This window comes from Lycorma delicatula, chromosome 4 (genome assembly GCF_047948215.1).
Source record: "Lycorma delicatula isolate Av1 chromosome 4, ASM4794821v1, whole genome shotgun sequence".
NCBI lineage: Eukaryota > Metazoa > Arthropoda > Insecta > Hemiptera > Fulgoridae > Lycorma > Lycorma delicatula.
Window position 1 is genome coordinate 216995590 of NC_134458.1, and position 18256 is coordinate 217013845.

The 18256-nt window shown below is 29.4% G+C and overlaps 1 protein-coding gene across 1 annotated transcript; it reads left to right on the top strand.

Moving 5' to 3' along the window:
• The first annotated feature begins 1118 nt into the window (after positions 1-1118).
• LOC142324287 (uncharacterized) lies at positions 1119-7445 on the top strand. Its single transcript, XM_075365212.1, has 4 exons — positions 1119-1275; positions 4066-4212; positions 4422-4562; positions 6344-7445. Exons 2-4 carry the CDS (start codon positions 4069-4071, stop codon positions 6431-6433), a joined length of 375 nt encoding a protein of 124 aa, XP_075221327.1. The 5' UTR covers positions 1119-1275; positions 4066-4068; the 3' UTR covers positions 6434-7445.
• Positions 7446-18256: the final 10811 nt, after the last annotated feature.

Here is an 18256-nt window from a genome sequence, read left to right on the forward strand (position 1 = left end):
TTCTACATTATCTCTCACCACTGAATTTAATCATGCACATAACTAAGTTTTCATTAAAATTAGAACTCCATTTTAAGTATTCATCGAATATTAAGCTAATTATTTAAAAATTTATCATATAATAAATATTATTTTTAAAATAATATTAACAAAAAACGTAAAATAATTAGCTTAATATTTATCTTAGAAAAAGCTTTGGTAAAATGTACTTCCAATAAAACTGTATGTATTGTGATCTAACGTACTGATGTATACTTAAATGGAGAATAGATTTCATGAAACCATTATTAGTTCAAGTGCATGATTTAATTCGGTAATGACAAATAACGGAGAATCGGTCGGGTCGAAATTGACAGTAAAATTCTAGAGAACTTGCGGTGCTATTCAGTTATTCTGATATGATTAATGTTGCTTGAATATCTGTTGTTAATATGTTAAACTGATAAAAGAGTAATTTAAATATAAAAAAATTAAAGCAATTTTGGAGTCTCTTCATTACAGTACAGCACCTATAACGGAGCTTGTTCAATCAGGATAGAAAGATTTGGATAACGTTGCAAGAAGAAAGGTCAAACGCGCTGACCAAACCGTTAGAAGCAAAGTACGTACTAAAATTTATGTCCTACTCGTCATGACCGAGATACTAGACGTAATTCTAACGAAATGTTGTTAATACACGGATAGTCAGTCATTATTATAAAGACTCGCTATATTCCTCCTAACTTCTCAGAGGCATGAGGAACAGATTATTGATAATCTTTACCAGTTCATGTCGACAGCCAAAAGTAATTCTCAGACTATTAAAGGAATTCAGATGTAAAAAAATATTTTTATTCAGAAATCCCATTAAGCGTAAATTAGTTAAAAATTGGATATACTCGTTTTACTCTACATGGATAATTTTTTACTTTACTTTGTACATGGAGAAGAAAGAAAAATTTTTCTAAAAAGTAAAAGTACAACTTAAACACAGGGCAAGTTACAGAAATTTTAATCATTGTCTGTGCTGGATTTTATTCTGTGTATTAAAATTTACTGTCGTCGATTTTTTAAACACTACGTCATGGATTTCAAATTATTGTTAACTGGTGTTTGTTTTAATTTGCATTGAGGTATATTGGCATCACTGATAGTGTTTTCATTACTGTGACAGTTCATGTTTAAGTAGATCGTTATGTGTTTATTTTCAACTGGTTTTTTTGTACAACGAGTGCATTGTCATTAATTTGTAATTTTTTATTTGCGGGTTATCCTTTAACTTATTAGATTACGTTTGTAAGTATTTATGTTATAAAATTTTTGTATTGATGATATCAACCAAACAAGGTATGAACTACCTATTTGTCATGAGATAAGTCAGGCCCGTTAGAATAACCGTGCTATGTCAGTCTTATTTATATACAGGTATTAATTTAACCCAGAAATGTAGGAGATAGCAAGTCCAAGGATAGCAGATTATTCTCTTCTTCCTCTTAAAATAAGTGTATTACTAAAACATTAAAAAATAAGTTAGTGAATGTAAAAATTGTAGATTTTTTAATTGAAATTTGGCAATCCCTATAACAGGATGTATATATACATCACAAAAATTTTTTAAAGATATTGGAGTAATTAGTGCGAGGAATTCATTATGGATTAGAATAGAATTACTGTCAACCACGTTTTGATTTTATGATATTTAGAAAAGAACTTTCAATTTTTTGCTTTTCATTGTAATTTTTATGCCAGTTTGTAACTTTGTATTAATAAAATAAATTGTCGAGTTACTTATACTCTTTTTTAATTGCGATGGTGTTATTGATTACACATTATTTTGGTACATACATCTTCAAAATGCATCAATCATCTTTTTATTACAGATTCCATAAAAAAATTAAAGCAACTATAAGTTTAATGAATTTGCTAATTAAAACCAATTTACCATTGATAAAGTTATTTATATATTTTTTAGATTTATTATTTGTACTATTTATTTCAGTAGGCAATATATGTTAGTAAGTCTGTATGCATCAACAGGTAATTTTGTAAAATTTTTAGCTATTAGTTTTTTGTTTTTTTTTTTATTTTGATATTAATCCCACTTTTAATATCCATCCATATAACCTTCCAATTCAAAACTTCTCATTTACAGATTCTTTGATTTGTAAAAATTAAGATAAACATTTTTTATACATCATTACATTTAAGTTTTAATGAAAATAAAAATTAGTTTAATACATTGTGCAATATTTTCTTGTTTTGTAAATGAAACAACTTCAGTAGTGCTTTGTTTTCTTTTTTTTACAATTTTATCATTTCTAGGAACATAAAAATACAAAAATAAATAAAATCTCATTAAATATTATATGTAATATATTATTTAACATTCTTCCTAGAAATATTCTAGGATTCTGTTTGAATAAATAAAAATATTTGTTGATGTATAAATAGACTGTAACCATTTTATTTACTTGAATTATAAAATATAATACTGCGTGATGATAGAATTAGTGTGTGAAATTACTTATAAATATACGCTGATGTGATTGTATTAAGATATAAAAGATGTTCACCTTACGAGTTAGTAACAATGAATGAAAATTATTGCATGCTACAATAATGTGAAAAGAATAATCAACTTAACTGATGGCTAAAGCCAGCTGGTCAAACGATCATAAAGGCCCTAGTGAGTAATAAGAAAATTAACGCTACGATCGTACAGTTTTAAACTGATTAATAGTTTTTAACACGTACTGTATTATATTATGTAAGTATATAAATAACTTTTTAACGATATAGTGTCGTATATGATCAGTCAGCACTTTGTTGAATTATTATGTAGTACACAAGGGTACTTATGTATTAACGCCACCGCAGCTACAGCTTTATTTAAAAAGAAAGTAATCAATCGGATTTCGGTGGAAAATGAACAGTCTCTTTATTAATTATAATAAATGGTTTTATTTATTTTATAAATATAATTTAACCAAACTTAATTTATGCTCGCTTCGCTCGCTAACCTTGACTAATTAACACCGTAATTTTTGGAGTATTTATTTAATAATTTCAGTTATTATTGCAATTATTTATTATTTAAATAATCAAAGCACTCCTGTTAATTAGTCAAGGGTTAGCGAGCGTAGGTTAAGTTTGGTTAAATTATATTTATAAATAACCATTTATTAAAATTAATAAAGAGACTGTTTTGAATCTATGTTAAACTCTATATCGGCCCATTTTCCACCGAAATCCGATTGCCTACTTGTCAATCAGATATTAAATAAAACTGTAGCTGCGGTGGCGTTAATACGTAAGTATCTATACAAGTCAACTGTAAAACCTAAACCAATGCAGAAGTTTTATTTATTTATGTCTATTCATAAAAAAAAATTTATGTATATGTGGTAGAATTCCTGTTCTTTTTAAATTTGTATTCCGTTGTAACTATATTTATTAATTAACATTAAGTATTATTTATTTTGTTAAATGAAAGAGAAAAATTATTAATACTGATCAATTGATTGAATTATGTTTAATAATTTAGTTAGGTATTGATTTTTTTTTATGCTACTACATAATTTTCACATGTTCTCTCATACTTATGCTCAAGTTAACATCTGTCATCTTAGTAAATTGCTTTGTATATGAAATATGTAGCCATTTTAAATTGGACTGATGATTTTTAAATTACTCGAAAGATTAAACCAATTTATGTTATTAGGATAGACCATATATTTCTTATATTAGCAATCCTAATGTTAAAGGAAGCAAACAAAACTACCAAATAGATTTACATTTTACATTTAGTTATGGACTATTGTATATAGCCATTTAAATGTGATGAATATATATTATTGTTATCTTTTTTGTGGTTTTTGTTTCTTCATTTTATTAGAAAAATACAATTTTATAGAGTCCATCATACCTTTTAAAAGTAAAATAATTAAGGTAAAAAAGAAGGCTACTGTGTTAAAAGCTCAAAACCTGTGGAAAAGTTGTATTCAGCGTAGCTATTGTTTGTATTTTTCAGGTTTAAGTGAATAAAAATTTGGTTGTTATTTTATTTTATTTTTTCATTTTTTACAGAAAATGAATGCATCCATTAATAATGCATTTTTTGATGAAGTTCCATTAAAGACGTCTATTGATGTTAAAACAGAATTAGAAGAAAGCATACCTGATGAAACAGAATGTTTATTTTCACAATATAATGAAGACATGGAGTATGATTGTGTAAGTAAAAGAAATATAATTAAAATTTCACTGGGGGAGGGAAAAATGTAGTTTTTGGTTAGTCATTTCTAGCTGATGTAAAAGACACTTAGTTATTGACTAATTTCTATTTTATTGTATAATTTAGCCCAACAGGTTGGTCTAGCGGTTAACTCAGAACAGAAACTTATTTTAATATTACTGTAGTGTATGAAATCTTTCTGTTGCAGGGAATAGATCATAATAAATTATACACAGTGTTTCCTATAAAAGAAGAAAATGATCCTTTAAGTTTAGATAAAAACTGTAACTATGAAGATTTGATGTTTATAAAAAAGGAAGAACAATATCAAATTAAACAGGAAGAACTGGTAAAGTTGTTTATTTAAAAATATAATGTGTTCAATCGTTTTTAATGTAACTTATTAGTGTTATAATTTGGATTGTTTGCTTAATTCTTACTCTTAATTACACATGTTTTTTTAATCTAAACATTTCCAGGTTATCAACCTCTGGTAATACAGAGTGATTAGAATTGAAATATACACTTTTGGTAGCTTATAAAAATTAAACTGGTGTATCTGAATACAGAAAATGATATGGTTTTACAGGGAATTTTTTTAAAGTTTATGTTTGTATATCTGCTCAGCTGCTAATGTCACTGATTGATGTGTCATGTTACTAGACTGGCAAGGCGGCCACTACTGCAGTAGAGTAAGTTTTTTATGTGTTTGAATTAGCCAAAACATACTCTGTTACTGCTGTGTAATGGCATTTCAGAACAAAATTTGGTAAATCACCATACGGTAAAAGTGTTGGCCACCAAGTAGTCCAGACTTGACACCTTGCAACTACTTTTTATGGGGTTATGTAAAAGACAAAGTTTTTGTACCGCCCCTTCCTGTTGATATCGGCGACTTAATATAACGTATTAGAAATGCTGTTGCTACCATTGACCAATATATGCTTCCACGTGTTTGGAATGAATTCAACAACCATGTTGATATCTGTCGTGTACACCATTTGTAACATTTATAAATATGAACTTAAAGTAATCATCTCATCTCTTAAAAATAAATTTTTAATAAATCTGTTGAATGTGTATATTTTATTTGTAATCACCTGTATATAAAATAATGCATGACAATTAGAAATATTTCTGTATTTATTTTGATAAAATAGTGGCAGAAACTCGCACAATGTTAGTGCAGATATTCAGTTATGATGCTTTTGGCCAAACACAGATCTACGATTGATTTTTAAAAATGGTCAAGTATGTGCTGATGATGGTGAATGTTCAGGATGACCATCTATCAGCATTACACCAAATATAAAAAATTTATAATGAAAGAGATGAAACAGAATTTAATCTAAAATTCCTGTTTCTTTTACTTAAAATATTATTTACCTAGTTAAAATGTTTTAGCAGAAATATTTTTTTAAACATGATTTCAAAAGTAGAGTTGTGCAAGCCAGGAACGTATGAAAAAAATTAATTTTATAATAACTGAAAAATTATACTTAAAAATCTGATGTGGAGTACAATGCTGCACTCATATAAATATGAAGTGCTGAAAATTATGTGGATTGATGTAAAATTTTTAATATAAATTTGAGAAGAGAGTAGTAAGTTGGCAAGAGTGGTGGGTGGGTTTTGTCTATATTTAGGAATGTTGTTGGACATTGAAGATTAACAAATTGAATTGATTTTTCCTCCACAACCTTGTATCGAACAAAAATAATACAAGCATAATTTATTGGAAAATCTTATGTTTTGTATTACTTTGTGGAATTATAAGTTAATTAAGCATTGTTATTTAAGTTTTTGTGCATAACAGATAAATTTAATATTTTAAGAAATATAATTTAATTTTTTTGTTCTCATAATGTGTGTGTATTATATATATATATAATACACACACATTATGTGCATAAATTAAGTTTGTATCTCCTTTTTAGATGATTAATGGAGAATTTTATCATCTTAACAGTCTTTTTGGTACTGTTTATAAAAGTTTTTGATGTCCTTTTTCTGTTTATTTTTGGTGTTTACAGTAAGTTTAATTTAGATTGATTCATCTTATTCTGTGTTATTCATTGCTTATTTTTACTTTTTTTTTCTCTTGAATATAATATATATCTTTTATTTTAGGATCTTGCTGATAAGACAATTGACGATTCAGTTCTAGAAAATGTTGAGGATAATATTCAGAATACGAAATATATGACTCAGGAAGTGTAAAGATAACGTTTTACGTAATCGCCTACGTAAATTATTAAATAAAATCGACAGCGTTAGTAGTGATGGATTTAATAATGATAAAACATTAGAATTTGAACACGATATAAGAATTAATAATAATGATGTAAGCGATAGATTAGTGGAGTGTAATAAACAAAATATTAATGATGCTAAGAAATATACGTGTAATCATTGTGAAAAAACATTCAAATCAAAATATAATCTGATGCATCACAATAATATTCATATCGGGAAAAAAAGTTACCATTGTACATTATGTCAAAAGTCATTTTATCGAAGCGGTGATTTAAACAGACATTTTTCTATTCATATCGGTGAAAAAAGATTTAAATGTAACACTTGTGAAAAATCTTTTAATAATAATGGTAATTTAAAGAAACACCTTATAATTCATACAGGTGAGAAGAAATTTACGTGTAATATTTGTTTAAAGGCTTTTAATAATAGTAGTAATTTGAAGAAACACCTTACAGTTCATACTGGAGAGAAAAAATTTATATGTAATATTTGTTTAAAATCTTTTAATAACAGTAGCAATTTGACAAAACATCTTATAATTCATACTGGGGAGAAAAAATTTACATGTAATATTTGTTTAAAGTCGTTTAATCAGAATCGTGTTTTAAAGGCACATCTTTCCATTCATACCGGTGAGAAAAAAATTCTCGTGTAATTTTTGTCAATTGTCTTTTAACCAGAGTTGTCATCTGAAGTCACATCTTTCTATTCATACTGGACAGAAGAAATTTACATGTGATTTTTGTCAAAAGTCTTTTAATAGAAAAGATTAGAAAAACATGTTATTGTTCATAAAGAAGAAATTTCTGTAAAATTTTCTTCATAATAGTTTATACTTATATAACTTATAAGATTTACTAATGGTACGCAGTATAAAATTTAGAAGAAGTGTTTGTATTGTTTTTTAAATGTTTGTATGAAGTTAGTGTATTATTTGATGTACAGTATTATTAAATTTTGTTTTTAAGAATTACTTATTTAGTTTTGTTCTACTTGTTAGTAAGTAACCTGTACTTGTTACTTATGTACTTGTAAGTAGATACGTACTTACAAGTACTATAAGTAAGTACTTATTTAAGTACTTGTACATAAGTACTTAAGTAACAAATTCAGTTGTTCTGTAATAATTCTTATAGTTAATCGCCGGTCATACCGTATCAAGTCTCTGATTCGCTTAACATTGTCATCACTTTTTGACATTAATGGTCTTGCAGAGCATCTATCGTCCGCAACTGATTCCTAGCCATCTGAAAATACTTTAAATCACCTAAAAACTTGGGCTCCTAACGAAGCGTCATCTCCATACGTACTTTTCAATTTTGAAAAAGTTTCAGTAGCATTCTCACAGAGTTTAACACAAAACTTGATTGCACAACGTTGCTCATAATTAGTGTCAATCATTTTTGTAACACAGCAAAACCTTGTTTCACAAAAAGTTTGTTTACATCTTCATGTGGCAACAATAAACCAAAAATAAATCAGCTGTTCATATAACCATTTGTTTAATGATAACACTTTACAGTGTTATTACTTTGGCTGCAAAAAAAAAATAGTCTCATTACTTTATTTACAGACCTCATTTATGTTTAATAAGTGTAAATGACATTATTTCCCGATCAATAACTTTCTTAGAAAAGAACAAAATTAATTAAAAAGTAAGTCTCAAATGTAAATTTTGTTACACACGCTTGTTTAAATCAGTTGTAAAAATAGTGAATCATTAATTCATAAAAAGATATTCCATATTTCAAGTGTAATTTTATGATTGCAAGTGTGAAATATCATTTAAATGAATATCACATGAAAAATCACAGTTTTAAAAATTAAATATATTCTGTTGAACATTTATGCAAACATCTAAACAATATTACAACCTTTTATTGACTTTTCTTTTTTTAGAAATTTGAATTCTAACATAATTCAAAGTCATATGTGAATACCAGCTGTTAACATGAATTTTAAAATAATATGAAAATTTTTTGAACTTTCTTAATAAAAATATTTCCCAGCTTAATTTCATAACTTTCCTAGCTACATTAGTCAATTCATTTTTCAATTCGATTATTTTAAGCTCTATTTTTTATACTTTTACAATAAATTATTTTTTTTATTGTTAAACATAACCAGAATTATGAATTTTTTTTTCATATGTTTATATAAAAGTATTTTTTATAGTTAAATACAAAAAACTGATTGCTTATACATGTGAAAAGTTTAACGTTGAGACTGTTTTATGTTTTTGTTCTTTTTCAAGAGCTATAAAAGTTATTGTAAGAAATTTTAATTTTATTGGTTTTTTAAAAATAAATCTTTATTAAATTAAAATTACTTGTTTGATTATTCTTAAATCTTTTAAATTTAAATTTTAAAGCCAAGATGCTCAACAAAAGCAAGGAATAACCAAACAAAGTTTTTAATTTTAGTACAGGATTATTACAAATGATATTTCCGATAACAAACTTGAATTATTTACATTTAATAACACTCAACACATGAAAGTAGCATCAATGGAAAGGAAAAGTCAAAAATTTCCAGTGGTTGGTACAGTTGTAGTGTAGTTATCAATTTCATTACTAGGATGATAAGAAAGAAAATAGCTGCCAATGAATACAGGAAGATTGTGTACTGGATTTTCACATCTGCTAGTCTGTTATCACTCTGCAACATTTTTAGAAGGAAGTTTGGTGAAGATGCATCCAGTGAGCTGCGTATCCGTAAGAGTGGTATTCTATATTTAAAGCAAGGGGATACATCTATAAGCGAAAGTCAACCAGCCATTTACCAATAAGTGAAAAGTGTAGAGTGTGTGCAAAATTTTTGTACAAGTCCACAGAAATCCATCATCTGGAACAGGATACACGAGGTTTAATTTTTCAGCAGGATGGGCCGCCACCCTACTTACAATTGAATATCAGAAGTGAACTGAATGGGTTCTTTTATGACTAACTCTCCTTCCTCTTATATAAAGCTAAGGCAGTGAGAACATTTCTCTTGCGTTTCATTTGACAAACGTTTGTGTTAAACTGACATGATAAGCACAATTTTCTAGATTTTAATTTCATAAGAATCGACTGTTGTACGTTCTCATTTGTGAGAATCTACATTTTTGTTGTTGAGAAGTTTGTGCGGAAATATTCACGGCATTTCTTTCTCTATTTTTCCTTAAACTATCATTCCTTCTTGGCAACTTTTGTTTAAATGTCGTCTCATTTGAGTAGCATATTTAGTAGGCTTACCCTTATTTTAATTATATATATATAAAAACATAATGTGTGTGTGTAATATAAAGTACTAGATGCCACTAAAACATATTGTAACTTAAATATATTAAATAAAATATATAACTAAAGTAAAAGTATTTGCAACAAATATTTATTTTTGAAGTCTGTGCCAGTCAACACAATTTAAAAAAAAAAAAAACTAGAAATTCTGGAATTAAAAAATCAGGAATTAATCAAGAAAAATTATAAATTTCTGTAAGAAGTTTTCTATGAAGACGAAAACAAAATAAAAGTAGTAACAGAATAATTCAAGGAAAGGACCAGTTAAAAACTTAAACAGGAAAAGGAAAGAGTATAGGACATTAGAAAAAGTGTTAAATGTCATTCCATAGTAAGCTGAAACAAAATAAAAAAGTCAGGATTAAAAAAAATCTGAAATTGCGAAGACATTTTTTCTTTTTGGGGCCACCATACTCAACATAATTTTTAAGATAATACCTAAATGATGATAATAAATTAAGAAAAGGTTTTTGTACAAAGATACAACCATAATTTTAAATAAAAAAGTGTTGATAAGTTTTGACTAATAAAATTTTGAATTTTAAATGCAGTGTGTAACATGCAAGATAATTTTTTTTTAATTTATTTAAAATTTAAATCCATCGACCACTAGAGATGGGTTGAGAAAAAATGTTTTATAGTGGTTTGAAGGATTACGATATAATAGATGCAAAAAACGTTTTTCTGAAATATGATTTATCTAGTCATTTATTTTTTTTTTTGGAAAGGAGTGAATATTACATGAATATTTTTGGAAAACAATAAACATTTTGGTCAAAACACCAATCCCCACCCCCACCTCTTTTCCCAAATTTTTGCAAAAATTTAATATTTGCCTCCAGGGGATAAGACCTGTTTACAAATTATAAAGAAAATCTGTCAACCCGGCTTCAGAGTTATATGTTACAGAGATATATGTTACAGGCCAACATACATACTTACCATACATCTGTCTGACAAAAATTATTTTTTGGATTTTAGAGCATTGATTTTTGGTTGCTCTTTTCACAGATTTACATTTTTTTTTTTTTTGCTGCCAGAAGGACCAATTAGTCATTTATGTTTAGTCTTTCTTATCTTCCAATAGTCTTCATTTTCCTGGAAAAATCCCTTTTCCATTCCTCTGTCCAAACCGTCCCCGTTCTCTTTTTAGGCTTTTCTGCAAATTTTAACACCGGGCAAGTTGTTATAATTTCCAGATCCTGTTCTGAGATCTTGCAGTGCAATGCATGCTTCTTTGATGTCTTGAAGCACCTCAGTGAGCCACACTGGTAGTGTTTTTAGCTTTAGCAATCTTTCCAAGAGTTGTTTACTTTTCTTTGATTCCTCCAAATGCAATAGGTGGCTAAAGAATTTTTTTCTCTTCTTTCTTATTTCTTCTGTAATTGGTTTAACGACCTCATAGATTTTACGGTTTGGGAGTAATCTCCACTTTCCTTCCACCAAGTTTACCCCGCCAATACAGGACCTTACAATCCTTCTTTCTATTTTGGCTAATTTTTCAGTTCTCGATGCTATCTTGATTTGACCCAGTGTTTCACTTCCATACATTACTACCGGTTTGATCACCTTATTATAGTATCTTATCTTGGCTTGTTTGGAGATGCATTTCTTGTTATAGGTGTTTCGTGTGACCACTTGTGCCATTACTAGTCTGTGTGCTCTTTCTTGCCTTTCTTTATTTTCTCGTTTAGATTCCATGTGATGGATTCATCTAAATATTTAAATTTTCATACTATTTTAATTCTGCGACCATTGATTTCCAAATGTTTCTGCTGTGTCTTTCTAGTGAACATTGCTTCTGTCTGCTTGTACGAGATCTGAAGTCCAATTTTCGCTGCGATAGAGGCCAATGATTCTATCTGGTGTTCAGCCTCTTCCTCTGTATTTACAATTTATTTAAATCTATTTTTTATTTTTTCGTTTTGAGAAACATCAGGAAAGTATTCTTTTATTCATTCCCCAGCAGGGAGACTCTTTTATAAATACCTAAAAGGAATAACTTAATTTTATTACGCAATATAAAAGGTGATCTTTGTTATATTATAAATAAAAACTAAGTTTTTTTTTTAATGTCTTATTTAATGCATCATTTTTTTTTTAAAAAAACAATTATAATGAAAACATAGCAAAAAACAGAATCAAATTTAACAGGAAAGAAACACAACAAAAAATTAAGATGAAATTAAAATAAGAAAACAAAATGAAATTATTTACAAAAATTAATACATGACGAATGGTGAGCCTGGATCAGAATTATTATGTTCTTTGAAGTTAGGTGTGCTTGCATCAAAATGAATATCTTCTTCGAAGCCTGAATCAGAAGATTTATCTTCTTCAAAGGTAAATGAATCTGTAACAGTATTTTTAACTTTTTTGAGGTCAGGATAGCCTGGATGGAAAACCTGATCGTGCAGCTGAAAGCTTAACTCTAAATCTTCTTGTATTTTGAACTTATTCATGATTTCATTTCCATTATAGTTAAGTCTTCTTAAATTGAAAAAGAACTTTTCACTGGTAGCAATCTCTTTATGTGAATTATTAATATAATTCTTTATAATTCCATTTTCCTGGTTTACAATTATATTATTTTTCGTAATTCTTCTAACCTGTATTTTATTTCATCACAGTTTTTGTGCACAGTGAAAAACTCAAGATATCTTTTTTCGTTCAGCTTCATTTCATCAATTAGTTTTTCACGTGATAAGATTCAAGCGTGTAAGTCAGGCGTAACAGTTCTGTATAATGATACTTGCTCCTGTAATTTATCCGACCTTTTATTGCTAGCCAATAAATCGGAACTTAACTTCTCTACTTTTTTTATTAGCTGAGAATTACTTTTATTAACTTCGACTACTTTTTTAGGCTTCCTGACTTTTTCCTTAGTTTCTCATTTTCAGACTTGCGTTCAGATATTTCCGACTCTAAAGCCATTACAGTCTCTTGGTAGAGACTGTTTTTTTGCGGTGAGATTCAAAGTGAAACATCTTTTAGACATGATTAATCATTTCAGTTTTTTAATATCCAGTTGTAAATTTTCATTTATATCCTTTTCAAAATGATACTTATTTTTAATATAAGACGGCTTTCAGTTCTTCGCAGGCCTGTTTTCTTTTTTAGGTGACATTTGGAATTATTTTTTTGTATCTTTTTCTTACAATCGCTAGCTGTTTTAAAACAAGAAGAAGTTGAGTTTTTAACGAATACATCCATTTTTGGCTCGCCTATTTATAAATTCTTGTCGTTAAATAAATACCAGAAGGATGCGTGTGACATTATTATAAATCTTAATGGTCAAATATTCCATGCATAGAAAAATGTAAAAAATATTATTAATTGTATAGTTTATGCTTATTGTAGAATAATTCTTAATATTAGTAAATTCTTCATGTAGTGACCACGAATAAAGCGTTTAATAATATGAATTCAATATAATTCAAATTTATAATATTTGCATCACTCGGTAACCGAATAAAAATCTGATGTGGGCACTACATGAATTCTTTGTATGCCTATTAAATTACATATTCACATTTTTTTTTTAAAAGAAGTACATAAAATTTTATTTTATTAATCTGATTTTTTATTAATGAATTATTAATTATTTTAAAAGTTTTTTTTACAATCTGAGGTTTAATTATTCTGAATTTAAGGGGATATGGAGTAACAATGAAATTTACAATTTTTTTTTAATTTCTCAGTAACAAATGAAGATATCAGCTTTAATTTTTTTTTTGCGTAATCTTCATGTGAATATCTAAAAACCAATTTCTAGATTTTTTAAATTCTGAGTTTCAAGGGTTAAAATGGTTTTTTGAATTTTTGTTAAACCTTGGCTATTTTTTTAATATCTCTGTAACAAATGGATAAATCAACCTAATTTTTGAATGAGTTTATAATCTTCATGTGAATAAAACATTACTAGATATTTTAAATTCGACCTTGAAAGGAGTGAAGAAATGTAAAAAAATGTTTGAACAATGATTGTAAATTTTCCCAATCGTGACCATATTAAATGAGATATTCAGTACATTTGGGCTTGGAAATACTCTTCAGATAAATATTTAAAAACCGTTTTTGTGTTTTTTTGAATTTCATTTCTTTTCAGGGGTGCGTAGGTATATGGTGCTGTGGCTCAAACAACACAGCCACTGCCACCGTTAATGTATGTGTGATTGGCTGCACTTGCTTGACTAAAAAACAAAACAAGAAGATTGACCGCCACAGGAAACACAAATAACCACATAGCGCAGGCAAAGCTGTGACAGGGAACTAGTATAATACATATATGTACTAGATACCACTAAAAATTGTGAAGTAGAATAATTTATAAAAAAGTAAAAATAAAAGCCGACTTTAAAAAACAATAGTACTAAAATGTTACAAATAATTATATTTTTATTTATTAACTAAAGTAAAAAGTATTTACAACAAATAACTATTTTTGAAGTCGGTGTCAGCTAACGCAAGTTAAATAAAAAAAAACAACATATGATCTATATTATACAAGTACTACTTGAAACAATGCAAAATTGGTATTAGAAGTTTTACTATAATAAAATGAGATCTACAGAAATGTAACAAAAAATATGTGACATACAAATATATGCTATAAGAATACTTTATAGATGCTTAGGTACATACGAGGTGTGACAATAAAGTAATGAGACTGATTTTTCTTTGCAAGATGTGGCAACCTTGCAGCTTGCGTAGGCACACCATCTTTGACCTTGGTCTATAAGCTACTTCTAGTCCAAGCGGCACATTGATGCGACTGCTCGGTCGTGAGTTGTGCTGTAATAAATGAACACGTGTTTGTGTCTCTCGTCACAGAAATGAAACCGCAAAATATTGCGCGACGGTATGCCGTTTCTTTTTGCGTTAAATCGGGTGAAAACGCGACGACAACTTACGGTAAGCTTCAGAAGGCTTTTGGAGAGGAGGTTATGTCAAGAGCTCAAGTTTTTCGGCGGCATAAAATTTTTAGTGAAGGCAGAACGAATGTTGAAGATGAAGACCGCAGTGGACGACCTTCAACCTCACGGACAGATGTCAACTTGACCGGGGTGCGTGAAATCGTACGATCTGATCGAAGATTATCCGTGAAAATGATTGCAGAAGAATTCAACATCAATCGAGAAACGGTTCGTCTAATATTAACTGAAGATCTTGGTACGAGAAAGATTTGTGCAAAAACGGTCCCCAAAAATCTCACACAACAACAGCGAGAAACGCGGAAAAATGTGGCAGCCGATCTGTTAGAACAAACTGAAATCGATCCAGATTTGTTGAGCCGTGTTATCACTGGTGATGAAGGTTGGTTTTTTCAATACGATCCAGAGACAAAACGCCAAAGTTCGCAACGGTGCTCAAAGGGATCACCCGGACCAAAAAAAAGCTCGCATGTCAAAGTCAAAAGTGAAACGCACGCTTGTGTGCTTCTTCGATTCCAAGGGAATTGTTCATAAAGAGTGGGTGCCTCCTGGACAAACAGTTAACCGATATTTCTGCAAATAAATTTTAGAAAGACTTCGTAAACGAGTTCTTCGTGTCCGTGACAACATTGCTGATAATTGGATTCTGCATCACGATAATGCGCGATCCCATACTGCTCTGTCAGTACAGCGATTTTTAACCTCAAAACAAATTTCAGTACTACCACAGCCACCTTATTCACCAGATATCGCTCCGTGCGACTTTTTTCTATTTCCAAGAGTCAAAATGGCGGTCAAGGGACACCATTTTCAAACAATACAAGATGTCCAAAAATCTGTGACGAGGGTCTTGCAGGATATTACAGAAGATGAGTTCCAGGAATGTTACCATCAATGGCAGAAGCACTGGAATAAATGTGTGCAATCAGAGGGGAACTACTTTGAAGGAGACAACACTAAACATGACTAAAACGGTAAGCAACATTTTTTTTTCACGTCAGTCTCATTACTTTATTGTCGCACCTCTTATATTGTCAGCAAGTACATTTGCCTTAGCGAACTCAAGATGAGGTATGGTCGTAAGATGCTCTCTTTTATATGCTCTTGAGATCCCACTTTACATGTGGGAATCCTGTTTAGCTGCCTAGCGGTCGGTTGAGGTACTAACTTTACATAATTTTATGTTTAACTTGTGCTGGCTGACACCGACTTCAAAAATAGTTATTCGTTATAAATACTTTCATGATTAAAATATTGAATAAAATTGATTTTAAATGAATTAAAACCGAAATTTAAAAAAAAAAAATTATTTTGGATCTCCCCATCAGGCAGAGGTATTAAGTAATTTAAAAAAAAAATCTTCTTTATATAATTCAAACCTTTTAACGCTCAAAATGTATTTTGTTAAACAAAAAGATTTTTTTTTTCATTTTCGGGGCACCTGCAAGAGGAAGCATTGGGGTAAAATTAATTTTTAAGAAAATAATTCCTATGTGGTGATAATAAATTTAAAAAAGTATTTTTTTAAATTGTGCAAACAATTAGTTACAGCCATAATTCTAAATGAGTAAAGTTGTAATTTTCTAGGAAGAAGATGAAAAACCCACCGGGTTGGTATAGTGATGAAGGCGTCTTCCCAAATCAGCTAATTTGGAAGTCGAGAGTTCCAGCGTTCAAGTCCTAGTAAAGTCAGATATTTTTATACGGATTTGAATACTAGATCGTGGATACCGGTGTTCTTTGGTGGTTGGGTTTCAATTAACCACACATCTCAGGAATGGTCGAACTGAGAATGTACAAGACTACACTCATACATATCATCCTCTGAAGTATTATCTGAAAGGTAATTGCCGGAGGCTAAACAGGAAAAAGAAAGGAAGAAGATGAACATTTTCCACTGTTTTTTTTTCAAGAGATACTACCGTAAGAGCTATCAAAAAATTAAGGTTTTCACATTTTAATGCAGTGGGTAACTTGCAAGTTGGTTTTACATTTATAGCCTAAAGAGTGGGATTAAAACACGCGTAAGAAAAGATTGGGAAAAACACCAAATTTTTGATTGGAAGCTATGACTTTCACATAATCTTAGATATCTTCTTTCTTTTTCGTGTTTAGCCTCCGGTAACTACCGTTTAGATAATACTTCAGAGGATGATATGTATGAGTGTGAATGAAGTGTAGTTTTGTACATTCTCAGTTCGACCATTCCAGATGTGTGGTTAATTGAAACCCAATTACCAAAGAACACCGGTATCCACGATTTAGTATTCGAATCCGTATAAAAATAACTGACTTTACTGGGACTTGAACGCTGGAACTTTCGACTTCCAAATCAGCTGATTTGGGAAAGACCGTTCACCACTAGACCAACCCGGTTTTTAATCTTAGATATTTGCATCGTTTAATTTAAGAGTGGTGTTTTAAACATTTTTTTACATACTTTTTATTTATTTATGTTCATAAAGTAATGAACTCTAACCAAAATGTAGGCACCGGAATGTACCGATCACTAGCGGAAAATCCTGATTCGTTAGTATCAATTTCTAGAGTTAGATTTCTTATTTAACTTTCATTATATCAATATTCATCATTCAAAAAAAAAAAAAATTTTACCCAAGAGGTAATCAATTTTGGACACCTAATAATCCAATTCTGAGACGCCGTACGCCAGGGCAACCCGTTTGGAGGGTCTAGATGTGGAAGGCGTGCCATAGGCACGCCTCTGCATCTAGTATATTCGCTAAATTGAGGCGACGGAAGCGAAGAAGAAATATAATCACCGAATCCTTATTACAAAAAAAAAATGTGTAAATATATTATAGTTCGAAAAAAAGCGTGTCCGCACGCACGCACACATGTATAGATCAATATTACGGTTCCTGTACAAGATTGAAAGAGCATGTGAAATGCAGTTATAAGTGTTATATACAGAGTTATATTTAAGTATGGAAACAGCTTATACTGCATAGCTGAGAGGTCTTTGGAGGGATAATGAAATGGGGTTCATCACAGTTAAAAAAATCTGCATTATGGTGGGTTTTTAATTTTTTCCGCCATATTGAATCAAACTTAATTTTTTAAATAGGAAGGTTGACGTATGACACATCATTTCGGTTTAAAATTTTACAAGAAAAAGAGTGTTGAACGCCGTTTGAATTTATTATTTAAATACTCAAAACATTACTGTGTTAATTAGACAAGGTTAGCGAGCGAAGCGAGCGTAGGTTAAGTTTGATTAAATTATATTAATAAAATATAAATTGTTATATTGAGTGAGTTACTAAGATGTTCAAACTTGATTAGCGAGGAAAATAATATTTTTTCATTTTAAAATTATTTTTATGCCCAAAATCAAGGAAATATAATGATTGTTCAGGAGTGTTGGGAGGGGGGTAGAGCCCCTCCGATTTTTACAATATAGGTCTAAATGTAAAATTATAATTTTACCTTCCGATAATTTAAAAAAAAATATATAGAAAAAATCGAAAAAATTTGTTGACAAAATTTTTTCCATTTTTTCTCGACTTAAAATTGGTTTTTAACATGATAATTATTTTTGAGTGATTTGG